The 27,414-nt window shown below is 47.4% G+C and overlaps 2 protein-coding genes across 6 annotated transcripts in view; both read left to right on the top strand.

Moving 5' to 3' along the window:
* SUCO (SUN domain containing ossification factor) overlaps positions 1-13,260 on the top strand; it is a 39,864-nt gene extending 26,604 nt beyond the window's left edge. For 4 of the 5 annotated variants that reach the window (XM_054637916.2, XM_054637911.2, XM_054637910.2 and 1 more), the window contains 10 exons: positions 299-364; positions 2,599-2,673; positions 3,203-3,299; positions 4,223-5,377; positions 6,779-6,866; positions 8,085-8,189; positions 9,062-9,216; positions 9,559-9,650; positions 10,757-10,812; positions 11,360-13,260. In XM_054637916.2, the coding sequence (XP_054493891.2) occupies positions 299-364; positions 2,599-2,673; positions 3,203-3,299; positions 4,223-5,377; positions 6,779-6,866; positions 8,085-8,189; positions 9,062-9,216; positions 9,559-9,650; positions 10,757-10,812; positions 11,360-11,806 (2,336 nt within the window). In that variant the 3' untranslated portion in view covers positions 11,807-13,260. The remainder of the gene's footprint in view (positions 1-298; positions 365-2,598; positions 2,674-3,202; positions 3,300-4,222; positions 5,378-6,778; positions 6,867-8,084; positions 8,190-9,061; positions 9,217-9,558; positions 9,651-10,756; positions 10,813-11,359) is intronic. The other variant, XM_077181926.1, reaches the window with a different exon arrangement.
* Positions 13,261-20,294: 7,034 nt separating this feature from the next.
* FASLG (Fas ligand) lies at positions 20,295-24,579 on the top strand. The gene is made up of 4 exons (XM_077182692.1): positions 20,295-20,730; positions 21,024-21,069; positions 22,113-22,151; positions 23,468-24,579. Exons 1-4 carry the CDS (start codon positions 20,371-20,373, stop codon positions 23,860-23,862), a joined length of 840 nt encoding a protein of 279 aa, XP_077038807.1. The 5' UTR covers positions 20,295-20,370; the 3' UTR covers positions 23,863-24,579.
* Positions 24,580-27,414: the final 2,835 nt, after the last annotated feature.

Genomic DNA, 27,414 nt, shown 5'->3' with positions numbered 1-27,414 from the left:
CTACGTAGAGGGTTGCTTTAAAATTATAGTAATGAGTCTCTGTTTCACTTGGCAGAATAGACAATTTCTTCATGTGCTGACAGTAGGAAAGGATTACTAAAATAAAGCAGCTTACATGGAAAGTTCTATTCTTAGTGTCCATTTCAGTTCATTATATCTGACCTCAAGCTTTCTGTAGTTGTATTTCCACACTGTCAAGTTGACATCATTGAATGACATGTTAAATCTTGAGGTTCATATTCTTTGCCCATGACAGATGAAATTCTAATAGTCACGAATTGTTCTTCTTTATACATAGATTATCTGTTGGATTATAACACAGGGGAAGAAAAATCTTCCAAAAATCTTCTTGGTTCTGCTACAAGTGAGTATGATTTATTAGAAAAAGTTATTCCTGTGCTTAAAACAAGATGTGCTAATTAAAAGTGGAATGACATTTTGTTGTGCAACATCTACAGCTTTTCTATTCTGCTGAAGCAATTTGTGATTCTTCTTTAGTTTCATAGGAATCATTAAAAATTTGGAGTTGGGGGGTTGTTCTTAGTGTTGTAAAAATGAATTTTCAATTTATACGGATATCTATTTTGTGTAAACTTTTTTGTGCTTAAGGATTCTGAATACTGAAGATCATGTAAAAGTTGCATAGGGCTGTAAATGGCCAGTGCTAAAGTGTTGTAGAACTGTAATTATTAGGAAGTTGGAAATCTGTGTTTAATTAAAATGCTTAACCTACAGGAGACAATATAAAGATTTACTTTGCACAACTTTAGGGGCAGAGAAGGATGGAGAATACTACAATTTCTGAGGAGGCTTTATGTAAATACTGTAATTCATTTTCTTCATAAGGGCTGTGTATTTTTTTGAGAGAACTAAAGGTTCTTGACTGTCTCCTCTCACTTTTCCCATTGGAAAACCTCCATGTGTAGGCTTAGTTTGCCTGAAAATCCTGGAATATTCAGTTTTAATGGTAGTCTTCATTGCTGAATTATTCCTGATGGTTTCACCTCCTCACACCATTTCCTAAGGAGCTCTTGCACTGTACCACTCTTCCTTCTGTCCCAGCTAATGCAGGTTTGTTATTCCAGTGTAGATCTGCACTCAGGTAATGCTGTTTGGAGTCAGCCTTTGCTTTCATCCTCCAGTGGATCAGAGCCACAGAAATCTTTCATGTTTTTTCCTAGAACATGGTTTTCTCCTGAGAATAATGGCTAGGAATATTCACAGCTTAGAAGAGTTTCAAAAGGCTAATAGATAGTGGAAAAGGCAGTTTATTTCTACATGTGTGCCTCTCACAGATGAGATAAAGCAGTAAATTCTTCCCTGACACTGCTTATCTCTTCTTTGTGACTTCTAAACTTTTATCTTCAAGCTATCTTGGTGATGCATATTCACATGATCTGTCTGCAAGAGCAGTATTACAAGTTTATATTCACTGTCTGAAAAAGGCAGTGACTTTCCATTTAATTTTTCAGACTACCAAAGCTAAGATTAAAAGATTTGAAACACCTGTTGCTGATGGTGCTCAGCTGGCTCTCTAATGCACTGAAATGTTGCAGTGCCCAGTATTTAGTTCTGGCTGGTGGGTTTTGTTACTGAGAGTTTCCTCTCTGTCAGGGTGGTCAGTGCTCCTCTTTTGGAAGGAGTAGAGTTTGTGGGTATTGTTTTTTAGTGGGGCTTTTTTTGATGCATGTAGACAAATGGGACAGGTTTCCTTTTTGCATCTTAAGTGGAGAGTGAGAAAGAGGAGGAGGTGGGGGTTCTCAGACATTTAATCTCTTAAGAAGCATTCTGCAGTCTTGGTCTCTCTCCTGCCATTTCCTCACATTTTAAAGCTTCTGTACAAACTCTGTGTTCTCCCTCATTTTCTCATTTTTGTAAGAAGCCATCCACAGCTGAAGTTCAGCATCTTTTGACTGTTGTGACTTTTCTCATTATACAAACCAAGATAAATTAACATAAATTAGGAATGCAGCTTCTGGCAGCAGCTTCTGCAGCTTCCTTTTCTGGAGGAAAGGCAGAACCAAAGTTTTGAAAACAACTTCATGGAGCCCAAGGAATTTGTCATTGCTGCTAAAATGCCTCTCTAACATGAGGACCTTGGCCATGTGCCACTGCCATGTGTTGGTGGGTGGGGGAGAAATGGGCAAAATCAAGCCAACTCCTGTGTGTTTACAGTGTAGTGCTCTTTACCTGATCCTCAGCTTCTAAATAAACCTGGCCATTATGTTTGTTGTCAATATCAAGACCAAAGAGGAGCTGTATTTAATTCCCGTGCTGATGTAGAGTAGGACCTCTTGGAATTTACTTCTGTGAATTCAGAGGGGAGAGGAACTGTCCTACTTAACAGCTCCTTAAAATAAATAGATGTGTAAGCCAGATCTGTGGGTGTTATGGTGCAGGTTTTCAAATACAGGTTTCTGACTTAGACATTTACCTTAAAAAGAAACAGCTGCCTCCAGTGTAATAGAATGACCAGATATTATGTCCTTACACTGTGATTAATTTCAAGCAAGTATTGTAAAATAGCAAATTCCTTGGTGCTGCTGATCTCTGGGCCCTCTGAGAGTGCCCTTGTTGAGGAGTTGTTGTCTCTTTTAGATGCTATTCTGAGCATGGTGAACATTGCTGCCAATATGCTTGGAGCCAAAACTGAAGAGTCATCTGAAGCTGAAGGTACTGTAGTTTTTTAGATGAAAAGCATTATGGAAAGTTTGCATTTCTTTGTAAAGTTTGGGGGTTTGTTTGTTATTAGTTTTTTTTTTTTTGGTGGGGAGTTGGATGTTCTCTGATGGTTTAAATGACTTTGTTCACCTTTTGTGACACATCTGATAAGTGTCATAGAACCTAGTGACTGAAAAGTGGAGCAAAGATGCTGAATTTGCTGAGAAGAAAACACAAAAATACAAAGATAACACGTGCTTGTTCAGCTTTATTTAGAGATCTTTACTCAGTGTTACCCAGCTGGAGCTGTCCTAACTTGCTGCTTCTTTCTCTGAAGTATTTTGAGACTGTCTACAACATCATACTCAAAAACTGTCAGTAGCATTTCATTCAGATAACTTGGGGTGACATCTGCAGTTAATTTGGTAGCACAGATAATCATAAAAAACAAAACCACCAATAATAAACCCAGACCTCAGAATTTGTTGAAAACAAAGATGGTTCTGGAGTTTCCATGTTCACATTTTCCTCCTTCCTGCAGCTGGGAACAAAAGTGTGTCTGAAAATGTCACTGCCACCCCTGCAACTTCAACAGCTGCACCAAGACTGCCTGAACCAACACCTGTTCCTTCACCAGAGTAAGTGACTGCTCTAGGGGTGTTTGTAATGTGCTTCCAGCAGAGACAAACATGGGCCAGTCTGCAATCCTTGGTGGTAGCATGCTCAGGTATGGCATGCAGACTTAAACAAGGGGAAAAGCAAGTACTTGGTAAATCTGTACCATGGTAATGGCACTAATCAGAGACATTTAGTGGTTTTGTTGCTGTCTATTATAGCTATTTCCATTATGGTGTGTTTAGTTTTGACACAGAAACTGGTTTCATATTGGTCCAGGTTTTGTGGTCTCCTGCAAGGGAGACTAATTAGGAATGTAAAATGTGTTGCTATAAACTTCTGGTTTGTATAAACTTCTGATTTGGAAGCTTATAGTTTGGTAGACTTCCCATAATGAAACCTGTATGCAGATGTACAGAGTGAGCTTGAGATGAGAAGTTCTGTATAGAGTCTGTTGTTTTTCAGTAATTACATTGCTGATAATTAGGCTGCTTAAGGCCAAGACCCTGCCTCTTAAATATTAAGACATGACTTGTGCTGTATTTAGTGGCTTTACAATTTTCTATCACTCTTGCTGTGAGGCTCAGGAAGGTCAGTGGGAATGTTGTGATTCTTGCATTTGAGGATTGCATCAGCAGAGTAAGATGCTTGCTGTGTAAAAAAGAGGATTTGAACTGGTGACTTTTTTCAGGGGTGAGGGAAGGGGCAATATCTAATTGAGAAGGCTTGCTGTTTAAGAGGCAGGGTTTGAAATAATTTCTTTGCCTATTGGGACTGAAAATCACCAGAGAAAATATTACCTTGCAGAATTTCTGTCTCAAAACTGGCTTTTGGTCACTGGACTAAGCCTTGCTAATTTTCTAAAAGACTATTTTCACAGTCTTATAGAGCAGAGATGTAAAACTGTTGAATTAACTAACACCTTGTCTTTTTAACTCTGTTGTAGACTTGTTACTACAGATATTCCACAGATAGAGAAAGAGCAAATAATAGTGGATTTGACTAAAGAAAGCCCAATTGTTCAGCTAGTGCAGGAGTATGAAGAAGATAGCAGCCAGTCCACAGTAACTTTGCTGTCCAGTGATGAGCAGGAGGAGGAGGCAGCAGCATGGTTTGAGCTGGAGACAGAGAAGCACTGCAGTGACATGGCAGCAGTGTGCTGCATCTCCACCTTCTCCGAGTACCTGCTGAAGTGGTGCTCGGTTGCAGCAGCCGTGCATCGGCAGCGCAGTGAAACTGGAGGGGAGGAGAGGCCTCCTCACCCTGTGGATGTGCAGCAGCCACAGCCAGCTCTGGCTGAGTCTGCCCACACAGCAGCACAGGAGCCTCTGCCTGAGCAAGTGGACAGCAAAGCTGAGAAACCCCCTGGGTCTGCTGTTGCAGTTGACTTCAGTGCAGTCCATGAGGAGATCAGCAATGAGACCACAGAGTCCATTGAGCTGGAGCCAAGCCATCCTCAAACTGTCTCTCAGTCCCTCCTGCTAGAAGTTACTTCTGAAGCAAAGCCATCCCCCACAACAGATACGGTGCTGGAGCCTCCAAAAGAAGACTCAGGCCAGGTAGCACCAAGGGTGACTCCCCAGCTGGATGTCCCAGAGCTCAGCACTGAAATGGAAAAGGCTGAGAGCTCAGCTGTAGAAGAAAGCCCCGAGCCCACTGTGGCCACTGAGGTAAAGGAGGTGAGCACAAGAGAGCCTGTTGCTACCCCAGTGATTCCAAAGCCCACAGAGACTCTTGTGCAGCCTGAAAGCACAGTGGATGTGGTAGCCAGTGATGCTGTGGAAGGGAAGGGGAGCACTCCAGAAGTGCAGAAACCTGCTGTGCCTCCTGCTGAGCCTGCCGTGCCTGCCGAGACAAAGGAGGAGGAACAGGCGGCGGAGGAAGCTCTGCTGGCACTCCCTGTCTCAGGGGGGCCCCAGAGAACAGCCACAGATTTCTATGCTGAGCTGCAGAACTCCACAGAGCTGGGCTACACCAATGGGAACCTGGTTCATGGATCCAACCAGAAGGAATCCGTCTTCATGCGCCTCAACAACCGCATCAAGGCCCTGGAGGTCAACATGTCCCTCAGCAGCCGCTACCTGGAGGAGCTCAGTCAGAGGTGAGGCTGAGCAGGGCTGGGAGGAGTCCAGGCTGTGAGGTACAGGGGGGCTTGGGCAGGGGGTACATTGTAAGGGCTGAGAGGGGTACAGGCTGTGAGGTACAGGGGAGCCTGGGCAGGGGGTACATTGTAAGGGCTGTGAGGCACAGGGGAGTTGAGCAGGGGATACATTGTAAGGGCTGAATGTCCAGGCTGTGAGGTACAGGGGGGCCTGGGCAGGGGGTACATTGTAAGGCCTGACCTCTCGGGGCTGTTCAGGTCTGATCCAGCCAGCTTTGGATCCTTGGCCCCTCACAGCCTTACCAGGACAAAAGTAAAAGACTCAAGGAGCTCTTTCCTCTCAGGACCAGAGCCCCACTTTAGTCCTGGATAGGAGCCACCTGGGCAAGGCTGAGTCCCTGGGAGGAAAGAGACCAAAGAGACTGCAGGGTCTCATCCCAGGAGATTTTAAACCCAGGGGAAGAGGGGCAGAGGAGAGGGACCACAGCCAATGGGATAGAGGTGATGGGAGGGACTGACCCAGGACAAGATCACCTCCACTGGGGCTTAGGGGAGAGGGGTGTGTGTGGAACAAACCGTGTGAACTATTCAATGCAAAATAACACCACCACTCAGTGCAAAACAATAACTGAAGAAACCACCTAGTGCAATACAGTAGTAAATCACAGCTTAAAGCTTTATGGAAAGCTGAGGAAAGGACCCAGGCCTAGGTGGCTGTTGGAGTTACCCTGTGTGAATCAGGGCTTCTTCCCTCTTTGTGTTTCAGATAAAATCCTGTTTGTTTTATTTTGAGGAGTATTGCTGTGGATTTTTAAAAGAATATAGTGTTGTCAGGATGTAGGCACTAATCCTGTCCATAATTCTGTCTACAAAAGGGCACATCCTTCTGTTACTGTTGAACTGAATGGCACACACCTACAATGCCTTTTTTATTAAATTGTTTCCACTTAAACTACCCTGTTATCTGTAGTAACTCTGGTTGAATAAGTGGCTGTGGAGAGGGACCCAAGAGTTTCCTGTGAAGGATGTCTCTGTGCATTAGTGTTTATCTGTGGTGTTCCTTAGCTACAGGAGAGTGGGGAGATACACCCATTTCAGAATTGGTTCCAAGGAAGGGGCTCACAGTTATAATTATTATGCAGAGTGAATTCAGTAAATTGGCACTGAGCTTGAAGGTGTTGAAATAGATTGGACCATAACCTTGGGGGAAGAAAAACAAAACAAAAGGGACATCTGTTTTATTTGTGAAACTTAAAAGCAGGTACCACTTGATGTTTAAATAAAGCTCTTTGGGCAAAGAGAACGTTTTTACTGGCATAATCATGTTTTAGACTTAAAGACAAGTCTAAGCTGAGGAGTTTTGTGCACTAATATTTCAGCCTTAAACACCTTTTGTTTTAGGTACCGAAAACAAATGGAAGAAATGCAGAAGGCTTTCAATAAAACAATAATAAAGCTTCAGAACACCTCAAGAATAGCAGAAGAGCAGGTATGATTTGTTTGGAGTATTGAGGTGTTTTCCTAGTTAGAAAGGCTTGCTTTTAATGAAGAGTTACACAGAGGTACAGAAATCTTCTTTCAACTGAGCTGTATATCTGCCTTTTAAGAGCATCCATTCCATGCTTCCCTGTTTTTCTCCATTATAAAATTTTTAGATATGTTCTCAGTTGTTTCAGAATAAAGCCACTTTCAGCTCTGTTTTCTGATTTTGTACTTAAAGACAAGATCAGTTGTCAGCTGGTAATGGCTACAACTCTTCAATGTCTTTGTCAATGAAAAAGTTACCCAGGTCAGTTCCAACCCTTGTTTCTTGGTTGTAACTGCACTCAAAACAATTTTTTTAACTTGGTTCATTTTCCATATCTGATTTAAAGTATCGATAGACAATTTCCCTGCTGCTGAAGAGACTGAGGCTATGGAAAAGCAGAGGGGTACAGCAATGGCTTAGGCCAAATCTGCATTTAAAAATGTTGTGCATGTAACAAAAACTTCATTCTTTAAAATGTGAGTTTTCCCTGCTCTGCCATCTTGGCTTTCCTGAGCAGCTGTGAAATAGAGCAGTAACTGCTGTGCTAAACATTCACTAAAGCATCTGTGCACATGGCACAGCAGACTTGATCCCAGACTGTCTGAAAGCTTCTGAAGTGCAGCCCCAGGCCTGGAGTTTATTCATGCATGTACAGTGAAGAAAATGACAGCTTTCATGTGTTGCCTTTTCTGGGTTGGGTTTGGGCTTTTTTTGCAAGAGTATCAGTGCTGGTCAGTGTGAGGTTAGTCTCCCTGGTGTTCTGCTCACCTTCCTTAATTTCTCATAGGATTGAGCCATGTTAGGGCTCTTGCAGGCAGCAGCTGTTAGCTGGGAAGGAGCCATTCCTGGCTGGTGTGGGCTCCTGTCCTGTGCATCAGCCTTGGGCTGGAGCTGTGTGTGTGTTCTGTGGCCTCCTGACAGTGACTGTGTGGAGCTGCCTGCTCCCTGTGCCCATGGTGAGGACAGCACAAGCGTCTCTAAAGAGGTGCACTTGGCATGATGGTAGGAAGTGTTGACAAACAAAGATGTTATGTGAGCACTGTGTTGGAAACAGTGCTGGGTAGGCTGTGCTGAGTGCCTTGCTGTGTCAGACAGACAGAACACTAATTCTATGGCCATGAGGGCAGGTGACAGTGGAGCTGGCCACTGACAGCATGCCCATGACTCTGTTCTCCACAGGACCAGCGTCAGACAGAGGCCATCCAGCTGCTGCAAGCACAGCTCACCAACATGACCCAGCTGGCTTCCAATCTGTCAGCCACCGTGGCAGAGCTGAAACGTGAGGTAATCACAGTCCAGAGGAAATGGATGCATCAACACATCTCTATTTGCAGAGACCAGAGTCTTCAAATGGAGTTTTAAATTGTCTGCTGGGTTGCTTTCAGCCTACTCTATCTGAAACTTCTAGCTGCAAATTAGAGTAACATGAGCTGTCTTGGTCATAGTTAGTGCAGCCCCCCCCTAGCCCCCGTGACTGTAGTCTGAGCAAAGGCACCCTTCTCCTTTCCCTACTGGCTATTGTCATCTTTGGAGATTAGGGAAATCTTGGCAACAATATTAGGAACATTTTCTCTCCAATGTTTATGTTCTGCCCGCCGACATTTCAAGCAGTACCATAAACATGATCTTTTATATTTTGTGGGTATTGCCAAAGACCTCCCTTGAGCTAACACACTTGGTGAGGCTCCTCCTTTGATGCCTGGCTGGCTGAGCTCCTGTTTGGGTGCTGTGGTCAATGAAACCACATTGAATCAAGTGATGATAATGGTATTTTGTGAAGTACTGCAGTGTCAGTTTAGGTTTGCCATAGTGTTGCATCCATGTCAGCTGTGAACCAGAGAAGTTACTTTCTGAGCCTGGTTTCTTATGGGAAGTGTATTGCTTTCAGGGAGGTTGGGATGCTCTTAGCAAGGGGTGGCAGCTTCTGTAGTTGTGCTGATATTGGAGGCAGGGGGATCTTTTCCTGTTGTCAGCCTTCACTCCTAAATGCTGCACAGCCAATAGACTGCATCAAACCTCTGAAAAATTACTGAAACATGAACAGATGTTTAGTGAAAGTGAGTTGAGAAACATAGCTTTTGTCTTTTAGAGCTTAGAACATAAGAATGGCAATGTCATGGGATTGTGTCTTCAGCAGTTGTGTCCAATCCCTGCAGGTTTCTGACCGCCAGACCTACCTGGTGATTTCTCTGGTTCTCTGCCTCATCCTGGGCTTGGTGCTTTTTGTGCAGCGCTGCAGGAGCCCTTCTCAGTTCTGTGAAGATTACCTCTCAAAAATTCCCAAAAGCAATCACTACCCTAGCCCCAAAAGGTAACGTATTTATATCTGAAACTTAATTGTTCTTGCAGCTTTCATTAATGTTTCCTAAGTCTGCTGGTACTGGCACATCTGCTTTAATTCTGAGTTTTCTTTCTGCACACTCAGGATTGATAGCAAGGGGCTCTCAATCATAACACTCTCCTAGGAGCATTTTTGGGGCTCCTGTACTTGAAAAACATGTCTTGATAACTTGTAGCAAACACAGGACTGTGACTGATAGCCAGGCTTTTTTGGGCATCTCAACAGACAGTTCTGTCTTTCTGCCAGGAATGACTTTTCATGAGAAATGTACTGAGAAAAATGTGTTAAAAAAAGCTTTCTGGAATTTCCTAGGTGTTTCTCCTCCTATGATGATATGAATTTGAAAAGAAGAACTTCCCTTCCACTGGTCAGATCCCAGTCTTTTCAGCTAGCTGGTAAAGAAGGTATTATTCATATCATACATCTGGTCTGTGCTGTTGCTCTTGGTGCTGCACAATGTGTGTGTGTCCATGTATGTGTTCTGTAACAGAAGGTGGTTTGTGAACAAGTTACCAGATACTCACAGAGCTGTGCTGAATTATGCTAAAACCTTACATGCAGTTTTTGCTACAGATCTCTTCTGCTCTGCAGATGGTTTTTTAGGGTTAGGAGCAATCAGTGCAGGCACTCAGGTCTGCAAAGCTGTGAAGCTTGCAGAAAACAGCTTTTTTTTTTTTTTTTTCTCTTGGAAATGCCAGACGTGGGAAGTCTTAGTGTCCTACTTTCCTGAAGTCCTGATAGCCTATGTTTGAAACTTGGCAGGTATTTAGGATTCAAATTTAGCAACTTCAGTAAGAAAACTTAGACCATTTATCTTGGCTTGGGTATGAGGAATGATCTGATCTTTGCAGTATTCATGGTAGATTTGGGACAGCTGACTTTTGATTTCTTAGGCCATGAGTGCCATGCAAAAGCAAGTGTTGCAGATGATAGTAACTAGCAAGTATGCTGCTGACACAGCCCTTTGGGTGCAGCAAACTTGCCTCACAGGTTTGTTGTGTGAATAAAACTCCATTAAAACTCTGGAGTTGGCAGTGTGATGCCATGAACACTAGCTAAGGCCTAGACTGTTTTTTTTTCAAAACAACACTTGTCCCAAATTCTCCCCGCCGGTCTCAGGTCAGTGTGAACATCTGCCTTGTTGGTGTTCTGAGTGTGTCAGGCTGCACATGACACACTCTTACACTGGGAGCAGTTTGTTTGCCTAGACTGCAGCACTCTGACTGCTCCTTTCTCCCAAAGGATGTTCTCTGCACCTCTCCCATGGCCATAACTGTGAGGAGGCCAGGGCTTTTCAGGTGTGTGTCACTGACAGCTGCCACAACAGCACAGGGGGATTTCTCTGTGCTGACTTTACTTACAGTGCTTGTGTTGTGCCTCCCTCAACTTAGGGAGAGAGGGAGAAATGTGCCTGCTCAGGGGGATACTTTGTCATGCTGTGTTTAGTTGGGACTGTGTTGCTCTAGAGCTGGCAGAGTCAGCACTGCTGAGTGTCTGTTCTCTCTTGCAGTGGATCCAGAGGATCTGTACATTGTGGAGCCCCTGAAGTTTTCCCCAGAGAAGAAGGTACAGTCTCACCCTGTGGGGAGGGAGCTGCTGGGGTGTGGAATTTGCAGGCAACCCCAACAAGGGAAGAGATGAGAATCCTTGCTCCATGTTTCAGAAGGCTGATTTATTATTTTATGATATGATATGATATTATATTAAAAATGCTATACTACAGAATAGAGAGATGATACAGACAGAAGGCTGGACAAGAATAGAATAGAATGATAACAAAAGCTCGTGACTGCTCACAGCTGGCTGTCATTGGTCATTAAGTAAAAACAATTCACATGAGACCAATCATAGATGCACCTGTTGGTAAACCATCTCCAGACCACATTCCACAGCCATCAGATATTGTTTACATTTCTTTTCTGAGGCTTCTCAGCAGAAAATCCTAACGAAAGGATTTTCATAAAACATCTCAGTGACACTGGGGCTGAGGTGTTTGTGCTGGCAGGTGGTGCACGTCTCAGCTGCTCTCCCTGCTGGTTCCTAGGCTTGGCTTGCATGCTCTGCTTGCCTCCCAGAAGCTCACCATCAATTTTTTTTTCACTTGTGGTTTCAGAAAAAGCGTTGCAAGTACAAAAGTGAAAAACCAGAGACTATTAAGCCAACAACAGAGCCCCTGCACCCAATAGCCAACGGGGAGATCAAAGGAAGGAAGCCCTTCACGAACCAGAGGGACTTCTCTAACATTGGGGAGGTGTATCACTCTTCCTACAAGGGCCCTCCCTCGGAAGGGAGCTCCGAGACGTCGTCGCAGTCGGACGAGTCCTATTTCTGTGGCATCTCAGCCTGCACCAGCCTGTGCAACGGGCAGACCCAAAAGACAAAGACTGAGAAGAGAGCTGTCAAGAGGAGGAGGTCGAAAGTTTCAGACCAAGGGAAGCTCATAAAAACTCTAATACAGACTAAGTCGGGGTCGATGCCAAGCCTGCATGACATAATCAAAGGAAACAAAGATATCACAGTGGGAACGCTCGGTGTCACGACAGTCTCTGGACACATCTAAACCTAGCTGAACTTCTCAAACAGGAGAGTGTTTGTTCGTTTGAGAACAGTCTGTGGTATCCTGGGGGAGGATAGTGGGAGACGAAGAGCTCGACTCATTGGAAAGTATTCAGAAATTTGGTTTCTGCCTTTTTAAATAGATGGGATTGTGTCAATCTTGGCTATAAGCTGCAGCTTTACAAGGCTGATAATTTCCTATGAGAACAGCGTGGGGGGGAGGGAGGGCAGGGTTCATTTTATAAAGGTTTTTTTTCACAGTTCCTGGGGCAGAAATTTTTTGAAACCCAGTTTGTTGGGTGGAATAGGGATAAAAGCCTAATCCTCTTCCTTTAGCTTTGTTCCTATTTCTTGCACCTTCCCATATTTATGTGCCTTTTGTCTATTTATAATGCCACTGGAAGAGGGGAGATACAATTGTTTGTCATTTGATTTATTTTGTAATTTCTCTAGCTTTTTTTGAAGATGCAACACTACAGTGCTGTAAAGGGACATGTTGGCCTTCAGCTGGACTCAGTAATGTGGACTGGATACTGTAAAAATACCAAGAGATGGACTTGCCTGACTAGATTCTTGTTTTGCAAACTCTGTTGAGGAAAATCTCTCACCAGGGATGGCAATTGTGTTTACTTGCACCTTCAGTCACAATCGGAGCTTACTCTGATGTGCAGAATCAGTGACGGTGGCTCTTGAGGATTTCCTGCTGGTGATGGAGGCTGAGGAATGCATTTGTCACCTGAATGGCCTGCTGCAGCTCTCTGGAGGAGGTGGATGAGGAATGCTCACTGCTGTTGTGCTGAAGAATGTGAGGGTGCATTCTCAGAGCCTGCTCTGGGTGTGCTGAGGTTGCCAAGCCTGGGAGTCTGAGCCTTGGGGCTGGCTCACAGCAGATGTTTCCACAACGTTTGCTTTTGTATTGGCTAACAAATGTGCAGTGTTGGTATGGCTGGTATTTCATACTCAAGTGTTTTTTATTTTGACTGTGACTGTGTACTTGGATACTATAGGATGTGTGGTTGCTGAGCTGTTGAGTGTGGTTCTGAGTGAGTGGAACAAAAGGTTATTCCTTTTGACAGGTGTTACAGGTTCACGTTGTACAAAATAAGTTAATTTATTGAGCACTTTTAGTGGTACCCTTTTTAACAGATCTGATGCCTTTCCTAGGTATTGTATGTAATGTGACTTATTTAAAGCCTCTGTTTTTTTGCTGCTTTCTTGTTAGTTTATGAGTACTTTAAAGTGATGTACTTTCAGAGTTGATCTGCACAATTAGCCAGTCAGAGCACATGAACCAGACGTTTTGAACGTGAATTCAGAAGGATGTCAAACCTGGATGAAGAAAATTCATACCACCAGAGTGCAGCATCCAATGTTGTGGAGCAAGAGTATGTAACTACAGAGCTGTAGTGCCATTAGAAACTGTGAATTTCCAAATAAATCTGAACACTTTGTCTTTCATTTACTGGCATTTTTTCCTTTGAGAATGAAACTTGTGGCTTACATTCTTTGAGAAGGACTGGTCTTAAAATTTCAGTCCAGGACTAGGACATGGGATCCTTTGGGCTGTAGTAAGGAGTTCATAAACTTGTCAGCCTAGATGTGTTTTTCTATTTCAATAAAGAAAAGTGTGGGGGAGTGGTTTCTGAGGGCTCAGTGGTGCTTTGTCTGAAAGGTCAGGAATTGTGGCCCTGTGAAAATGCTGGAGAGGTTTCCAGCAGGTCAACTCACACCTTGCCCTGGGGGACCCCTGCATGTGCTGGCTTTCTGTGAGAAGAACTGCATGAAATGGCCTCTTGCTACTCAGAGCTAAGGCTTGTGAAGGGTGGTACAAAAGGCCCTGAAAGGAAAGTTAGAGAGTCCTTATCTCAAACCAGAGTTTTCAGCTTGAAGTTTGCCCCGTACTGGTTGCTCTCCCTCTGACTTGTTTCTGTCAAGCCCAGCAGGACTTGGGCAGCCAAATGCCAAGTTCACAGGCTGGCCAGCAGCTGCTTCTCAGAGACCTCCCCAGCACTGAGTTTCCACTGGAGTGTGTGTCTCAGGACTCTCTGCTTCACCACAGAACTATGATTTAAAAATAAAACCGAGTGTGGAGTTTGCTGAGGGAGGAGAGTGCTGGGTGGTTTGTGGGGGGAAATGTGGGTTCCTTTTACTTACTCCTTCCTCTTATGTCACTTGTTAGAAGCACATGTACCTTTATTGCCCAGGCAACCACTGGGCTTTCCAGAAGAATCACCTGAAGCTGGATGTGACTGAATTCTTAAAACAGCCCCTCTTTGAAAGCAGACACTGGCTATGAACTAAAGGACTCCCAGCTCTATCCTGTGCTGATACATGAGGCTGCATGTTGAAATCCCAATCACACATTCAGATTTCCAAGTTAACAATTGCAGATGTAAAACCAAATGTGTTCTAATCTGCTCCCTTAATACTGGGCCTGACTTAGGTCTGAGGAGTTGATGCATTTGTGGAAAGACATCAGTGGTAAAGCCTGTCCTGTAATGAACACATGGGAAGTGTGCCATGGGAATAAAGCACCTGAAGGAACCTACAGGGCCAATTATGGTTTTGCAGACTTGAGAGTGTGTTCTGGTAAGAGAGTGGAGACTGAACCACAGCTTCCACCTGCTGCTGACACCCTGCTTTTAGTTGTCTGTAACCACTGCTAAAAAAAAAAAATTCTCTTACCATCAGGTTATTATTGCCTAATGTTTTCCTTTCATGTGGGCTCTTGAGTAGTTTTTTACTTTCAATTTTATTAATGTCATGCAATGTAGCTTTCAAAATTTGGTTCTTTAGAATCGAGTCTTTTAGATTGGTTATAGACTTTCTGTAGGGATAATAGTTTCTAATGAAGAGAGTTTTTACATCTCAAATTCTTGTGTGACAGTCTCATGGTATTGCAAGCACAGGCTGGACAGCTGTTGGTGTAAAACACCCAGAAGCAAAGTGTGTGCTGGAGTGAGGATGGTGTCCCTCAGTCCTTGGGCAGGACCTGAGCCCAAGGTGAAAAAAATCTTTATTGTGAAGGTTTCCATGTGAGGGTGGATGGGTGCAAGCACACCTTGTGTAAGTACATTGCTGTGTTTGCCAGGGTGTTGAGGTTCTATACAGTAACTACCAGTGGAAATCAGACTTTTGAAAGCTGCACACTCTGCCAGCTGTGTGGTGATGTAAGCAGAAAACTCAGATCTAAGGTGGTGTGTGGCTTCTGCTTTTGCCAAGTGACAGCACGAGGCGGAACAGCTTAGCAGGTTTTGCTTAATGAGGTACAAACATGTTCCACTTCTTTGGAACAGAGAAGTGGAGAGCCCTGCCCACGGAGTGCTGTGGGGTGTCTCATCTCCTGGAAACCCTGAGTGTCCCACTGCAGCTGCTGCTGGGCTTTGTGACAGCTCCACAGGTCAAAGCTTAGTGCTGAAACTCACCTTGCTCTCTTTGCCCTCCTCTAATTTAAGCAGGATGGATTTGGAAGAAGCTTCCAAGGAGCTCCTGCTGCCTCCCTGCTGTCTGACCCTGCCAGGGGCTGGGGCTGGCCCTGCCTGTGCTGCTTTCCATTGAGTCACCAGGAGCTCCCACGCTCAGGGCAGCTCTTGGGAGGCAATGCAGAAACTGAGCTCTGCCCCTTGTGGACCCAGAGATGCAAAGGAAGCGTTTGCCACCTTGGGGCCTGTTTTTCTGCCCTGTTTTCTCCCCTGTCAGATGTGGTTGGAGCCTGGTCCAGCTGCGGTGCCCTCAGTGAGCTCGCAGCAACCAACAGTCCCTGGCTGCTGTTTCTCTTTTCCCAGAAAAATAACTGAAAGCAGCAGCTACTGAAGCTTTTGTGCGTTGTGATGACACAGTTACAGTTTGTTTGCCTTGAATGGGTTGAGACTGGCTGCTCCCAAGAAGAAATTAAACTGTCAAACACTGACCAGGCTCCCTGGCCAGCAGAGCCAGGGCTGGGGCTGCCTTTGTGCCCAGAGGCTGGGGCGGGAGAGCACAGACCCTGCAGAAGGGCTTGGGAATGAGACCCTTGGGAATGTCCTGTTCTCCCTTCAGCTGAGGGGACAGGAACTCAACACCTGCATGTTCTCTTGGTCTTCCTCAGAGCTGGCCCCAGCACCTTGTTCTGTTTTGTCCTGTGGCACCAAGGAATGACCCTGCTGTTCTGTTCTCAGAATAGATCCCTTTACCTCACAGCCACTCCACCTCATTTCCCTGCCCTTACCACAGGCACAAAAGAAATGAAAGCAGCAGAGTAATATTTTAGTTACTCTTTTCCTCATCTGCTTTGGCTCCTTGGGTTCTCTCTCACCTCAGAGGCCTCTTCTGCTGAATCCAGGGCTGCTGGCTGCTTGTTGGAATCAGGGTGCAGGAGAGCACAGAGCACCTTGCTCCATGGAAGAGAGATGTATTAAGCACTGTAATGCCAGGCCAGGGCTGTTAACAGTGGACTTTAAAACCTGTTATTGTGTGTGAATATCTGAATGTCCTTGTCATGGCTTATGTGTGCAACAAATGCTCCTAGCAAGGAAAGCAGTCGTGGAGGAAATTCGAGAAATGAAACTGTTAATAAACACGTAATAGAGGAAACAACATGAAGATGTTGGTGCTAGCTGCAAAGGCTGGGTGAGTTCTGATGCCTTCCACACCCTTCTGAGGCTTCAGCAAGTGGGGACCCACTCCCTTTGGAGGCAGCTCTCACAACCATCCATACCAGTGTTCACTCAAAAATCCATTTTTTGTTCAAACTCCTTCAGATTTGGCTCACAACGAGTGGCTCCTTGGGAGGCTTTTTATTCTGTGAGATTTAAGAGCTCTCTGCTGCTGGAAATCATCCCTCTCTTCACAGGTTTTCCACACGCTGTCCATCCCTCCCTGCCAATTTGCTCTTGAACAGACAGATTTGAAGCTCCTTTCTGTCCAACAGCTCCTGCAACTTCTTCCAGAGCCTCTCTGGAGTTGAACAAAGCCTTGTGGAGTGAGTTCCAGGAGTGTCTGCCCTACAGATCCCCTGTGCCCCATGGATCCTGTCTGCCCCATAGGCTCCAGGGGATCTCTAGGGCAGGGTCTATGCCCAGAGCTGTGTGAGCTCTCACAGGAGCCTGTGGGCTTTCCCTGCTGGAAGCTCATGTCCAGCTGAGGAGCCTCTCAACTTCAGACTTGTTTTCTTTCTAGCACGTTGTTTTCTACCCAAAGAGCTTGATCTGCAGTCTCTGTTTCTAGCCTTGTTTTCTTCTGATTCAATTCTCTGTGCTCGTGATGTTGAATCCTTATTGTGTTTTTGAATGCGAATGATTCTCAACTTTCCCAGTTGCTCTTGGGTGTAATTCCTGCAGCCCTGTTGGCTTTCAAGAGTTGCTTTTTAACATTTCCACTAGTCATTAGTGTAATAGGAAATATTTGTTAATTGCTTCCAGAGAGACTCTGTCCAAAACACAGTGAGAGCCTCTCCTACACAGAGGTTCACACTTCAGTTTTTGTTTTGAGTTTCAGGGTTGGTTTTCTGTCAAGTATTAGATCTGGATCATTTTCAAGTCCTGCTTGCTTTGGGCTGTTTCAGGCAGGTCCCTCAGTCCTGCTGGTACAAACTCTTGGCTGCTGGCTGATTCTCTGCCATCACCTTCAGCATAATTGTGTGTCTTGTTAATAAGAGCTCCCACCTCTCCTCTGGGGATGAGCTGGGGAAGGAGAGTGTTCTTCTGAGCAAATCCTCTTTTACAGTCTGTGTAAAGTTTTTTTTTTGGTTTGGTAAAGGGGAACAATTCTCTCATGAGTGCTATGGAAGGTGTTTCCATTGGAAAATATTCCTTCCTGACCAAATGACATAACAGGGCTGCTGGAAACAGGGTGTGCAGGCTGGTTCAAGAAGGGGATAGGGTGGTGGAGGCAAATCTGACACCCCTTCTGTCCTTCTCATGCCCAGCTGTCCTTGTTAGGAGGCCTCAGCTTTCTCGAAATTCTGGCTCTAGCCCTTCTAGCAAAATTCCCCTGACTGAAGTGCCTACCTGCAGCAAATTGTCCTGCCATGATTTCAGCAGTCCTGCTCCTATCCTGTCATTTGAGCACAGGAAGCCAGCAGAACACAGAGCCTGCAGGCACCACTACCTGCCTTTGTTTTTGGCCTAGAGGATCTCCAGGGGTCCCTTCCAGCCCCAGGCTCTGTGATCCTGATGTGCTGTGCAGACACAGCCCTGCCTGGCACCATCTCCCAGTCAGTGTCTGGCATCTTATGGTGTCTGAAGGGGGTGGCAGGAAAACAGAGAGTGACAGCAGGAGAGCTGCGGGAGAGGTCCCTGGAAGCATGTTGGGCACTAAACATTTTAGAACATTTTAGATGGTAAAATAGCCCCAACCTTTGTTTTGCCTCCACATGGGGTATTAGCAGGCTCTTGATCTGGGCACCCAAAAAAGCAGGTGCAGCTGAAATGGCTTCACTTGGTTTCCTTGTCTCTCCCTCTCAGCCACCCTTTAAAAAAGCATCTTTGTGAAAGTGGGAAGCAGTGGGTGTGGAGTAAGAACACTTGTGGCATTTAAGGGAAGCTGCTACTCTCTCTTCAATCCCACCTTAACAAGCTGTTGGCATTAACACAGTGTCGGAAGAATGTGGAAGTGGATCCTCCCCAGGCAAAGCCACCGTGTTACCCTCTCTTGTAGTGGCTGTGGGAGAGGATGGGGATCTGTCCTTGTGTGGCTGCTCTGGGACAGAGGCAGAGGGACTGAGCCAGGCCAGGTGTGACCAAGCTTGACCTTGTCAGAGTTGGATTTTTGTTGCTTTTGTGTCTCTTAAACCCTGACGTGTGAGGAAGAGCCAGATGGGGTTATCGAAACCTGAGCTGTGGATTGCTGCTGAAGCAAAGGGCTGGTGAATATCTTCAAAGAGCACTGGGGTGTCTGGTGGTGCAAGACTTTGTAGGCACATCTGATTTATTGGTGTGGTTGCAGGCAAAGCTGAGCCTTTGCTTCGGAGAAACAAGTGTACAAATGTTCAGATGTGCCCTTTTCAGATCCCAGTTTTGATGTTCAAGATCAAAGCCTGTGTATTGTGATTGCTTCCTTCAACCACAGAAGACTAATCTCTGGTTTGCTCTTGTGTTAAGTATTTCCTTTTTTTAACACTGCCCCATGGAAATACACACTTCAACACCTGTCTGTAAAGTGAAAGAAAAAGTATTCCTAATACTTTTTCTGAATTTATTATTTTATTTTATTTTATTAATTCTTATTTTCCTAATACTTTCACGTGTGGAAATCTGTGGGGAAATCTCGCTGTCCCCACTTAGAAATCTGCAGTACATGAGGAATGGAAATTGGAAAATGGAAATGTCCCTGTCTCTCCTTATTAGGATATTGTAATGAGCTCTTAACAGTGCAGCACGGTCTGGACTCTGTGTTTTTCCTTGGAAGGCAGGAGGGCAGCCCTGGAGATGGCTGTGCCCAGGCTGTGCCCAGGCTGTGCCCGAACTGTGCCCAGGCTGTGCCCAGGCTGTGCCCGGGCTGTGCCCTGTGGAGTGGGGAAAGGCAGTGTGAAAAACACCAATCACTTGTTTTTAAAATTTTAAAAGTTTAATAGTAATAAAATGGTTATAAAAATAGTAATACAATTAGAGTAATAATAATTTGGACAAATTGAATTAGGACAATATGAGACAAGAGAAACAAAGAATTATGGACATCTGGGTACCTTTTTCGGGGCAGCACAAGCCCAAAAAAGGACCCCCGTTAACAGAGGATTAACCCTTTAAAGCAACAGCCTGTTGCATATTCATACACCTCATAGATGATGCATAAATTCCATTCAAACACAGGATTCTGTCTGGTCAGTGTCCTTCTTCCTCTGAATCCTAACAGCACCTTCGAGGCTGGAAGAAGTTCATTTCTTCTGATAATGGAGCAATAAATTCTTTTTTTCTGAAAGATTCAGGTGTCCTGTGGCTCCTATCTCCCTGCAAGTCCTTTCTTTAAAAAAAAGTATCTTACATAGCATCATTTCCATTTTAACAATTTTTATAACCTAAAACTATATTTAACACACTACATAAGAGAATTAATACAGCATTACTTTCTAACACAACACATATAATATTCATTTTAATATTTGCAAAAAGCCAATCATAAAATACATGCATTTTTCACAGGCAGGGAGGGATCCTCGGGGAGCAGGAACGGAGCCACCCTCATCCCTCATCCCTCATCCCTCATCCCTCATCCCTCATCCCACGGGCTCGGTACCACATCCCCTGCCGGGGAGGGCTCTGTCTGTCCCTTGCCGTGCGGGATGCCGCAGGCTTTGTCCATCCTGGGCTCTGTCTGTCCCTTGCCGTGCGGGATGCCGCAGGCTTTGTCCTTCCTGGGCTCTGTCTGTCCCTTGCCGTGCGGGATGCCGCAGGCTTTGTCCTTCCTGCAGCTCCCCAGCCCTGCGGGTGGTGCGGAGGCAGCAGATTTTGGGGAGCGGCTGCGGGAGCCCCCGGAGCGGGGCTGTGGGAGGAGGGTGGGTCCTGCGGGGCCGGAAAGGGCTCTGCTGCTGATGCTCGGAGCCTCTCGAAGCCACAGCATCCTTCCTCAGCATCCTTCCCTCGCAGCGCACGGATGCAGCCGCCGCAGGGCAGAGCGGGGTTCGGCTGCCGCGGGGACGAGCCCGGCGGGCAGGTCCGGCCCGTGCCGCTGCCCCCCGTGCAGCAGAACCTGAATTACTGCCCGCACATCTTCTGGGTGGATGGCTGTGCCGAGACAGGCGCTCCCTGCGCCCCCGCTGTCCCCACGGCTCCCTTCCCACCGCCCGTCCCGGACCGGAGCAGAAAACCCCGGAACAAAGGAAGGGAGCGCGGGGAAAGGGGCAGCGCCGGCTTCCTCGTGATGTTCCTGCTGATCCTGGTGGCCTTCACCGGAGTGGGGCTGAGCATATTTAAGATTTTTCACCTGGAGAAGGAAGTGGATGAACTCAGAGAGGTGAGGTTTGCCTGGCTGGGCGCAGGTCCCTGGGGAAAGGGGGAAAGGAACCCTTGGAATGGGCTGAGATGCTCCCAAGGGGCACCAGGGTGGCATTTCAGTGACTGCTGGCACAGAGGAACAGGGTGCTTGTTCCCTCAGGGACTGCTCTATCAGGATATCTGTGCTCCTGCCTGCTCTCTCCCTGTGTATTTCTCAGCACTTTGCAGCTCCCCATGGAGTTAATCCCCAGATTTAAGCACTGCCAAAGGCTGCTCACGCTCTAAGCCAATGTTCCTCTTCTCTCCTGCCAGGCTGCCAGCGCTGAGCACATCCCTCCCGCCGCTCAGAAACTCACAGGTGAGTCCGTGCCTGCAGGGGGAACACAGCGAAATTGAAACTTTCACAAGAACCTGCCAATTTTCCTAGATTTCATTTAGATGGTTTTGATTTCATCAAAAAAAAAAAAAAGTTTCAATTTAGGTGGAACAATTTAAAAATTGTGGTTTGAACTTCCAAACTGTTGTTTTTCTTTTGCATTCCATGTTAATAAGTGAGGATATCCTTTTCAAAAATGGCCAAGTCTGAAAGAAATTTTCACTCTTCTTGACAGTTTTTTCTAGCTCTGAAAAGTTTTAATTTGTTCCCCCTTGAGAATTTTATTAATTAGAAAACTTGTTTTCAAATTAGTTCTGATACTGAATTAAAAAAAAAAATTGAAATAGCAAAATTATTGAGAAAGGGAAGTCCTGGTTTTCATCAACTCCTATACCAATAAATTTTCCCTTTAGGGGAAGGGGAGCTCATTTGAACTGGATGCTAAGTGCTCTGATCACAGCTTCTTTAGCAGAAGCTGAACATAAATAATAAACCTGAATTTCTGGAGGGGGCTGGATAAAGGAATAGAAACAGGGGAATAGTGTAAAGGAGGAGGGGGAGCAAAGAGGAAAATTTAATAGGCTTGAGAAAAGAAAAGAAAAGAAAAAAGAAAAGAAAAGAAAAGAAAAGAAAAAAGAAAAGAAAAGAAAAGAAAAGAAAAGAAAAGAAAAGAAAAGAAAAGAAAAGAAAAGAAAAGAAAAGAAAAGAAAAGAAAAGAAAAGAAAAGAAAAGAAAAGAAAAGAAAAGAGAAAAGGATGATTCTGAAATTAGAGAAGATGAAGGAGATGTTGGGGAAAATGAAGGGATGGAGTGGATGGGCTCCTAACACCGAGTCACTGGAATGGGCCCATCTCTCCAGAGGGAGCTCAGCCCTGCAGGGCAGGCAGAGCTTCCCCAGCTCTGCTCTCCCCTCCTGAGCACAGCTCCAGCTCCTGCCTGCCCAGTGCCATGGGTGGCCTGCAGGGTCTCAGGTGTCCCCTGCTCCTCCATGGAGCTCGTGGCCAATGTTCCCTCTCTTTGTGCAGGGCACAGGAAGGAGGCCAGGAGGGCAGCCCATGTCACAGGTATGTGCTGGGGGGCAGGGCTGGCACCTGGGATGGGAACAGAGGGTGCCATGGCACCTGGGATGGGAACAGAGGGTGCCATGACAGCTGGGATGGGGACAGATGGCAGCTGGGATGGGAACAGAGGGTGCCATGACAGCTGGAACACAATCAGGGGATGCCAAGGGACAGGATCAGAGGGTGCCATGGCAGCTGGGATGGGGACAGAGGGTGCCAAGGCAGCTGGAACAGGATCAGAGGGTGCCAAGGCAGCTGGGGTGGGGCCAGATGGCACCTGGGGTGGGACCAGAGGGTATCATGGCACCTGAGAGGGGGACAGAGGGTGCCATGGCAGGTGGGGTGGGATCAGGGGATGCCATGGCAGGTGGGACGGGGTCAGGGGATGCCATGGCTGGAGTTATGAGGAGCCCACCCCACGCAGGCTCTGCTGCTCTCCTCAGGTGACACATCTGCTCTGACAGTGGAAATTTGCTCCACAGACAAAACCCTCCCCCTCACTTGTGCCTCTCAGTGAGGCCTGGCTTTGGCTCGGTTTTTGGGCTGTGCAGGGCAGGAGTGGCACTGGGGCTGGTGTTGGTGAGGGGTGAGGCCCAGGAGGACTTTCCACACTGCAGGCAAAGCTTGGAGAATATTGGAATTAAATCCCAATATTGCCGGATGGAACGTGCCTGGGCTCATCCGGCCCTTGCTGCTTGACCAGAGGTGGCAGCTGTGGTGGTTTCACCTCAGAGACACCTTTGGCTGGCTGGATGCTGCAGCTGACACTGAGGACAAGTCCAGGCATGCAGGAGCTCAGGTTTAGCTCTGGTGGAGAAGCTTCAAGGCGAGGTGAAGGAAAGGAGTCGGTTCTGATGGAGGGTTTGGATCCAGAGCTTTATTCCTGGCACACAGGGCTCTGAATGCAGCAACAGCTCCAACAGAACCACAGCGTGGTTGCTGTGTCTTTGAACCCTGGGGAGAGGGGCAGGGGAGGGGTAGGGAGCCACCAACCAGGTACAGGAAAGGAGTCTCAGGTGACAAATGACACCTGGATGGCCCAATGGCCCTCAAGGGGTCTAAGGCGTCTTTTGAACTCCGCCAATCACTCGAGGCCCTTCTGGAATGCCAAGATTGATGGACAGCACTCAGCAGGGGCAAGGGAGGGGAAGGGAGATGTGACTGGCACACCTGGGGAGGGAACAGGGATAACTGAGACAGGCTATGGCATCCCACTGCAACAGGAGAGCACTGCCTTGTGCTGTGGGGTGTGACCTGAGCCAAACCCACCCTACCAAATCCACTTCCCAATCTTTTCTTTGGCCTTGTTTCCCTTCCAGGCAACCCAGCCCAGCAGGGGCTGCCTCTGGAGTGGGAGCCCAGCTCTGGCCATGCCTACACCAGCGGCATCCAGTACGAGGAGCGGGGGCTGCGGGTCAGCGAGCCGGGGCTGTACTTTGTGTACTCGCAGGTGCTGTTCCGGGGCACGGCCTGTGACCCCCAGCTCCTGGCCCACGTGGTGTACAAGAGGAACCCGGCCTCCCCAGGCAGCCTGGTGCTCATGGAGGACAGAGCCACCAACTTCTGCTCGGGCCAGAGGATGTGGGCCCGCAGCAGCTACCTGGGGGCTCTCTTCAGGCTCAGGAGGATGGACAGCCTGCACGTCAACGTCTCCAAAATCGCCCTGGTCAACTTTGAGGAATCCAAGACTTTCTTTGGTTTGTTTAAGCTTTGAAGTGGAGCATGGCTGGCAGCCCCTTCACACACACACACACACAGCCCCACATGGATGTGTGAGGGCTGGGAGCTGCCTGGGCACCACCAAACCCACCAGAAACCATGTTTGGGCTTCAGCACGAGGGGATCCAAGCAATGGGAAAGGTTTGAAAGCACCAGGGCTGTGCTGCATCAGCCTGAACAGAATTGCACGTGTTCTTCTGACAAAAACCCACCAAACTCAGAATGTGGCGTGCTGCAGACCCTGCTGGAACTCACTACCTGCTGCCTGAGAAGATGGTGGGACCTGCTCCCCGTGGTGGCACAGACTGCTGGGGACAGCTGGGGGTGTTAAGGAGGTGTCTGTGTTGTGCCATGACACCACAGTGGTGTGGGATGAGCAGTGTGACCAGCTGCCCCCCCTGAGCCATGGCTGGCACTGCCCAGCACTGGCACTGCTGTCCCTCCTGCCAGCTGGGCTGGGACAGGGCTGTGTTCAGCCTCTCTGTTAAGCTATGGACCATTCCCAGCCCAGGAAATGCTCCCCACCCTCTTTATTTAACTTATCCCAAGTGCCTTGCAAGGAAGGTGCCAGGAGCAGCAGTGCCCTGGCGGTGTCCCAGATGTGGCAGTGTGAGCACAGCATGGTGTGGGGCTGCCCATGGGCTCTGCACACAGCAGGGCTGGGCTGCCCATGGGCTCTGCACACACCATGGTGTGGGGCTGCCCATGGGCTCTGCACACAGCAGGGCTGGGGTGCCCATGGGCTCTGCACACACCATGGTGTGGGGCTGCCCATGGGCTCTGCACACAGCAGGGCTGGGCACTGGGGTTTGAGGTGAAGGCAGCACCTCGAGCTCCCTCCTCACCTTCAGCACATGGGGGCTCTCCATGGGGGCTGCTCTGCCCCCCCTGTCCTGGTGCAGCTGGTGACACCTGGCACTGTCAGTGCATGGCTTTGCCATGGGATGTTCCCTCCTGAGAAAAACACAGATGGTAAATATATATTTTTCTAGTGAGTGGTGCTGTCCTCTCCTCATTTGGTGCTGGGCCATGGCCAAGGCACTGCAAGGCCTCTGTGATCAGGGCTCAGGGCCCCATTCCTCCTCCAGCAGCCTGGCAGAAACCTGGGAGCCTCCTCCTGTGGTGTTTGCGAGGTCCCCAGGATGAGGTGAGAGACGAGAATCTGACTCCATGTTCTCAGAAGGCTGATTTATTGTTTTATGATATTATATTGTATTAAAGAATGCTATACTAAACCTATACTCAAGAAAGAGGAGGATACAGACAGAAGGTTTAACAAGAATATGACAATGAAAGCTCATGACTGACTCCTCAGAGTCCGACACAGCTGATGGTGATTGGTCATTAAGTTAAAACAATTCACATGTTGGATAAACAATCTCCAGACCACATTCCAAAGCAGCAAAACACAGGAGAAGCAATCAGATAATTCTTGTTTTCCTTTTTCTCTGAGGCTTCTCAGCTTCCCAGGAGAAGAAATCCCGGCGAAACGATTTTTCAGAAAATATGACAGTGCCATCATCCCTCTTTGCTGCCTGCTTGGCACTGCACAGGGCCCTCTCCATGAGGCTTTGGAGCTCCAGCTCTGAACCATCAGGATCTGGGGCCTGGGGAGGTGTGGGGTGGGCAGCACAGAGCAGGCAGCCCAAGCCCAGCAGGAAGGGGCTGATCTCAATCCACAGTTTGGAGCTGGGCACTGGTGGCTGAGCAGAATTGCTGCTGTCTGTCCCCAAGGGCTCCCTCTGAGTGACCTCTGGCCCCAGAAGCACTTCTCACTGAGAAGTGAGAGAGACAAAGTGGTGTAAAATTGCCCCAAACCCTATTTGTTCACCCTGGTGTCAGCTCCATGGGGTTCTAACCCTGGGGCTGTCACTGCCACAGGCAGGACACAGAGGCTGCACTGGTCCCTCTGCAGCTCTGCTGCTGCTCCCAGTGCCTGGGGCTCCTCAGCAGCCTGCAGCATTTGTTTCCTTTGCCCTGTGCTGCTCTCAGCTCGCTGTGGTTTGTGTTATCTGCTTCAGAGAAGTTTATTTCTTTGAAACCTCTCGGTGGTCTGGCTACTGCTGTGGGCAGTGGGAGGGGAAAACTGCAGCCCTGTGAACATTGCTGATGTTTCCACTGCATTTCTCAGGGTGGAAAGTATCTCAAAAGGATGAAGTTCAGGGGTCTTCTCTGGCTTGACCTTTTCTCTGCACGTATCAGAGGGTGAAACTGCACAGCACAGGGATGGAGCTGCTGCATCCAGAGCTTTCCAGGCCAGGCTGGGAACTGCTGTCCTCTTCTGCTTGCTCTTTGGGCTGTGCTGCTCTCCTGGTGATGGGACATCCAAGTGAGGAGCAGGACGCTCTTTGTGCAGCTGCCTCTGCAGCCAAACCAGCTGAGCACACCAGGGGCTTCCCTTTGTACTGGGAGCAGCCTGGAGAGAGGCAGGGCATTTGGGGCCCACAGGGAACCTGCCCTAAGGCTCCTCTGCCTGCTGCTGTCACAGTCCGTCCTTATGAACAGGGTTTGTGATGGTTCCTGGATTGGATCTCAGGGTGCAAGAATCCAACATGGCACAGGGGGTTTGCAGTAATAATCAAAACAAATGCACCTGTATTGAATGACCACAGTAAAACGAGATAGAGGGATTAAGGGAGAGAAAAATATAGAGAAAGAGAGAGAAAAGAGAGAGAGAAAGAGGGGGGTATAGCTACCAAACATAGAGACAAAGTCCTTTGGTCCAGTCCAGTAGAGGATCCACCTGGTACACTGGGGAGATCTCAGAGGCACAGTTCATCTGGACACCGATTACACTCTCTTTCAATGGGGGAAGGGAGAATAAATTTCACAACTGAAACAAAGATCTTCAGGGGGGAAGAATAGAAAGGGGGGTATATGGAATATTAATCCCAATATTTCCAGGTGGGATGTGCCTGGCCCTGTCTGACCCTTGCTGCTGGGCCAAAGGCGGCAGCTGTGGTGTTTCACCTCAGAGGTACCTTTGGCCAGCTGGGTGCTGCAGCTGGGCACTCGGAACAAATCCAGGCAAAGTAGGAACTCAGTTCACATCTGGTGGAAAAGGTTCAGGCAATGGTGAAGAGAAAGGAGAGGATTCTGCTGTAGAGTTTTAATCCAGAGTTTTATTCCAGGATGGTAGACCTCTGAAACAGCTCCCAGTAGAATCCCGACCACATGGTCTCGTCTCCTTTTAAGCCCCGGGGACAGGGGGAGGGGAAGGGACAGGTGAGGACCAACCAGGTGGGAGGAGGGGAAGGCTCAAGGGATAAAGACACTTGGACAGGCCGGACCTGAGGGGCATCTTTTGAACTTCTGCCAACCACACGATGCCCCTGCTGGAATGTTAAGATTGATGGACAGCTCTTAGCAGGAGGGCAAAGGGGGAGGTAAAAGGAGAGGTTGGCACACCTGGGGGGTTGGGATAGGTGAAACAGAAAATGGCATCACACTGCAACAGGGGTACACAGAGTCCAAGCTGGGCAGCAGGTGAGAGCCATTGTTTTCTTGGTCCAGTGGTCACAACCTGCAGGCAAACATCTCGCTCTGG

This window comes from Agelaius phoeniceus, chromosome 8 (genome assembly GCF_051311805.1).
Source record: "Agelaius phoeniceus isolate bAgePho1 chromosome 8, bAgePho1.hap1, whole genome shotgun sequence".
In the NCBI taxonomy this organism is placed as follows: domain Eukaryota; kingdom Metazoa; phylum Chordata; class Aves; order Passeriformes; family Icteridae; genus Agelaius; species Agelaius phoeniceus.
This window is presented reverse-complemented; position numbering and strand designations above follow the sequence as displayed.

Excerpts from the sequence above, each read along its gene's own strand:
- FASLG (XM_077182692.1), top strand. The coding sequence starts at position 20,371 with ATGCAGCCGCCGCAGGGCAGAGCGGGGTTCGGCTGCCGCGGGGACGAG. Across the intron at positions 20,731-21,023 it reads AAGTGGATGAACTCAGAGAG|GCTGCCAGCGCTGAGCACAT; the intron begins GTGAGGTTTGCC and ends CTCTCCTGCCAG. Across the intron at positions 21,070-22,112 it reads CGCCGCTCAGAAACTCACAG|GGCACAGGAAGGAGGCCAGG; the intron begins GTGAGTCCGTGC and ends CTCTTTGTGCAG.